The 5,109-nt window shown below is 39.8% G+C and overlaps 1 protein-coding gene across 1 annotated transcript; it reads left to right on the top strand.

Annotated features, from left to right (window-relative positions):
* Window positions 1-1,547: 1,547 nt before the first annotated feature.
* On the top strand, window positions 1,548-4,748 carry WDR25 (WD repeat domain 25; the record flags this gene model as incomplete). Its single annotated transcript, XM_010160140.1, has 3 exons — window positions 1,548-1,718; window positions 4,011-4,151; window positions 4,527-4,748. Coding segments are annotated over 3 exons (534 nt in total), but the record flags the coding sequence as incomplete, so codon positions are not given.
* Between the last annotated feature and the right edge of the window lie 361 nt (window positions 4,749-5,109).

Here is a 5,109-nt window from a genome sequence, read left to right as displayed (position 1 = left end):
TGCCCTACGGTCCTGACACCGGGGTCTCACCACTTGCAAGCTAAGCAATGACAAACAGCAGCGTGGGACTGGGAGAACCTTGAATCATCAACTTTACTCATCTGCAGTCATAAACTGATTTATAATTAAGTCTGGAAGGATCAACAAGAATATTCACTTCCTGCCGTGTCCTTTTTGTACCTCTAAGTCCCAAATCCCCACTAACTTAATTCCTTTCTTTTCCTTGGCTCTATAACTAGTTGAAGATTTTTAGAACAAAAAGAGCAAAGAGTTACACTTCTGAAGTTTCCTGGAAGGAGGAAGAGAGATGCTCAGATTGAATTAGGAGCACTCTGAAGATCAATCATAGACTCATAGTTATCAGGTTGGAAGGGACCTCAAGGATGGTCTAGCCTTTCACGGCTAAAGCACAGTCCAGATGCACCCTGTCCAGCTGAATCTTATAAGTGTCCGGTGTTGGGGAATCCACCACTACCATGGGGAGCTGTTTCCAATGGCTGATTGTTCTCAGTGTGAAAAATTTTCCTCTTGTGTCCAATTGTAATCTCCCCAGGAGTAACTTGTACCCATTACCCCTTGTCTTTTTCCATGTGACTCCTTTTAAACAGGAATCTTCATCTTTATAGCCACCCTTTAAACACTGGAACATGGTGGTAAGGTGTCCCATAAGCCTCCTTTTCTCAGGGCTGACCAAAGCCAGTTCTCTGAGCCTTTCCTCATATGGCAGGCTTCCCAGTTCTTTGATCATCTTTGTGACCCTTCTCTGGACCCCCTCCAGCCTGTCTACATCTCTTTTACATAGCAAGGACCAAAACTGAACACATTATTCCAGCTGTGGCCTGACAAGCACCGAGTAGAGTGGAATAATGGCTTCTTTGTCTCTGCTGGTGATGCCCTTGTTGATCCAACCCAGCATCGCGTGGCCTTTCTTTGCTGCAGCAGCATATTGTATATTGAGCTTGTTGTCTACAGGACCCCCAGGTCCCTTTCCACAGAGCTGCTCCTCAGCTGGGTAGATCCCAGCCTGTGCTGCACTCCTGGATTATGTTTTCCTAGGTGCAAGATCTTACATTTGTCCTTGTTGAGCTTCGTAAGATTCTTGTTAGCCCACTCTTCCAGTTGCAGTGGCATAAGCAGAATCCAGAAGAATTCATAAAATGGAAGGGAGTTTGTGTAGACCCAGCTCCACTGCAAACATTGTGGTGTCTAAAGCTCTTTCTGCATCTAACTCTTAGTTCCTTGGGAATTTATAACAGAAGCTTAGGTATATATAAATATAATATATAAATGCCTTTTTTAATCTCATTTAGTTTTCCTGTGTGCAGACTCTTTGTATACATTAACAAGCTATTTAATACACTAGTACTTCAACATTTAAAATTTCAACATTACTTTTTCAAATTTTAAAAATATTATTTTAAAATAATAATGTTTAAAAATTTTAAAATGATAAAATGTTTGCGATGGGTTTTCTCTCTTTGTATTAATAAGTAGCTTATCATGTTCTTCTAATCTGTCAAAACATAACAAACTTTTCTATCCATTAGGTGTTGCGAGTGTACAAAGCAGCTGTGCAACAGACATTGGATATACTCTTTCTCCCTGAAGAAAGAGAATTTCTTACAAGCACCGATGCAGTAAGCCGTGACTCAGCTGATCGTACCATTATTGCATGGGACTTCCAAAGCGCTGCGAAAATCTCCAATCAGATTTTTCATGTAAGATTAACAACTACTATTGTTTGGGTCATGATTTAGGATTTCATGCTTGTCAGTGTCGTTCAAAAAAAAAAGCTTTTGGTTTTCTGCCGGATGATTGCAGATGTATAAAATGCTCTTAATGTAGGTGGTGTTAAGTGTTTTAAAAACACTTGATTATTCTTAAAAAATGAACTTGAAGACTGATAGGTCTCCTTGTATTAAAAATATTTACATTTCAGTGCTCATTCGCTGACACCTAAGCTATATTTAGGCAAGGCCACTGCAGTGTCATTCTAGCTTGCCAGCAGTGCATGGCAGTAGTTGCCATAGTGCCACGTTTCTTTTCTCACACTTTTTCATACATTTCTCATCAGCTGCAGTGAGGGCTATTGACAAATTGAGTTTAATATTCGAATAATTATAGCAACCTGCTACATGCATATAGATATCTAGTGTGGCATAATCGCAGAGCCAAAATTTACTTTTATCAGTGCAGGTGCAGTGTTTTTCTTGGTAATCTATCCAGGCAAGATACTGAATGGACTAAATTGTCTAGAAAGGGTGACAGCCTCAGAGGAGGTTACCAAGGAAGTTAATAGATAATTCCAGCTCCCTGGGTCTTTTTTGAAAAACCAAGTCTAATATCCTATGTAATATAATATGATTGATTTGTATATGGATGCTTTTTGGATAAAATGAACACTTCTCTACTGACAAGGGCATACAGTTGATGATCTAATGGGATTATTTCACATTTAATTTCCACAGTGATGTCTTTGTCCAATATTGGATCTGTCAACATCTTGTATAGGCAACAGAAAAAAAAGCTGTGTATATATAAGGTACAGAACAGTCAGGTTCAGCATCAAGGATTCAAAACCAACCAAACAACTTTTTCTCATTATCCTCCACCAAACAAGCAAACAAAAAAATCCCCACCAGCCTATCTTCTCACAACTACAGCATCTCTGATATGGACTGGTTTCCCCCTTTTCTGCACTTTGAGTAAACAAAACTTTGGTGGTGATTTTGAAAACTCTGCTTCACTTCTTTGAATTTCACCTTTGAACCCTTCAAGGTGGAAGAGAACCCCTGGGCTCACCAAACAGATGAGATCTCAACAGGACTTGATCTGTTGCTTCTCTGCATTGACAAATTAGTAGTTAAAAGCTCTAAAATAACCCACTGCCACATTATACCCAACACAACAGCACGGTGCTCCTGCAGATTGCATTGTGCTTTCTGATCTCGTATTGTTAAACCCAGTTTCTCCCTGGAAGCATGCAGTGCTCTGCCGTGGAGCACACTCCTGCCCAGCGACACCTCCTAACCCTGTTTTGGTTCTGTGCCCAATACCTTACAATATCCAGAAATTCCTTCCCAATTCTTCACTTCCAAACCACACACCACCACCAGTCTGATGTTCTTCCTACTCTACCACATAGCCCGTGGTGTCCAGTGATCGCTGTCAGCCTGGAGTCCGTCACATGCAGACGCATCCTACAGCCAAAGCTCTCTTAATCTGTATTTATGGCATCAAAACCCAGCGCTGTGTCTGTAGGTTAGGCTGAAAGTAGCAGAGGTTTGGACCTGGTGGAAACCTTGTGAGAGCGGTTGATTTCTGATGCAGTCACCAGTGCAGAGTTTTGAAAGTACTTAATTCAGTCTTAAATACAAACACTAAAGCCAAGCAGTATGAATTTTTGAAGATATTTATGAATTTACAGCCAGCAGCAGACTACGTGGCAAATCACTGTCATAAGGAACTTCTGACTTGATACACCAATAGTGATCTGTTTTTTCTTTTTTTATTTTTTATAAGAGTGGGGTGGGGAAAGACATCAGTTTAAATGGGGTGATTTCTGTTCCTGTCAGTGTGGCCAGAACTGAGAGGATGGGGATTTTAGAACTGTACAATGTAGCATGGAAGGTACAATATGGCTGTGGAGGAAGGGACGTTCGAGAAGAGGATTCACTTTCACTTTCAAACTTAAGTTCTCCTTGGGCAGAAAGAGGATCATTGAGTATCATCGCGTTGGAGTTGCTGTTCTGCAGAATAATTATGGTTCAGAGGCAGATGGGATTTTGTTCAGTATCTAGGAAAGCAGGGTAGAGATTTGATTTAATATTTGTATTAGTGTAAGACTTTTTCAGATTGTAGTGAGTTAAGTATCTTTATATAATGTATGCTATAGAAATGACTGACGTACAGCTTGCCTTTTTTGGTCTTTCAAATATGTCAAAGGAAAACCTGAATCATTTGAACAAATATTTTGTTTCATACAACACAACTAACTTTATTATTTTCAGGAGCGTTACACTTGCCCAAGCCTGACTCTACACCCGAAAGAGCCTATGTTTGTTGCTCAGACGAATGGGAACTACATGGCTTTGTTTTCTGCCCAGCGACCTTATCGAATCAACAAAAAGAAAAGATATGAAGGACATAAGGTATCCTACTTCACAAGGAACTTAGTATCCAAGTCTAGAAGGGAAACAGATAGCAAACTACCTGTGCTTTTTAATGTGTCTGCTAATAGTGTTTGATATATAATCAGTGATATATTAATTGGCTTCATTTGCTTTCCTGTGTGCAAGTCTATTTTGAATCGTACTCACTCTGATAGTTATTAGAAGACTTTATGAATACTTAATAGCTTGATTAAATAACTTTGTGTTATAGCTGTGTTTTAATAAACACCTGGAGAAATCTTCAGTGTATGTTTATTTAAAGATACTTTTTTTTCATACTGTGTTCATTTTCAGTATATGACAATGAACTTTTCTAATCAGCATCAGGAGTTACACTGGTTTTGATTTTCACAGGTGGAAGGATTTGCAGTGGGCTGTGAATTTTCTCCAGATGGAACACTTCTGGTGACAGGAAGTTCAGATGGCAAAGTGTTTTTCTACAACTATCATACTGCTAGGATTATTCGCACTTTGTCTGCACATAAAGAAGCTTGTGTGAGTGCAATATTTCACCCAGTCTTGCCGTCGCTCCTTGCAACATGCGATTGGGCTGGAGAAATCAAGATCTGGCAATAACAAGCAGAGTTACTTTTCTGGATGTCTCCTGTTAGTCTGTCAAAGGCAGAGGAAATAAACCATGATATGCAATGCGAAATTTTGATGTGTTGTGTTGTAAGCAGGAGAGACTGTTGTCTTTTCTTCTGTGACCTCGAAGTGCATGCTTTCCTAGTGCAGGTAAAATGGTCTTGGGGTTAGCTGCTGAGCGAAGAAATGGTCTTACTCTGTCACTCTGCCTGGGTGACAAATTTCTGCCCCTTTTGTGTCAATCTTCTGGTGCTCATCTAGCCCCACCATGGTTTGAGTAGCTAAATTTAAGAAAATTATTGCTCTTTTTATGTAGCTTTTCAATACAGCATTCTTAAAACAGGTTTGATCA

The sequence above is a fragment of the Eurypyga helias genome, unplaced genomic scaffold (genome assembly GCF_000690775.1).
Source record: "Eurypyga helias isolate BGI_N326 unplaced genomic scaffold, ASM69077v1 scaffold4981, whole genome shotgun sequence".
NCBI lineage: Eukaryota > Metazoa > Chordata > Aves > Eurypygiformes > Eurypygidae > Eurypyga > Eurypyga helias.
Note: the sequence above shows the minus strand (reverse complement) of the source record. Positions and strands in the feature narration are given on the sequence as shown.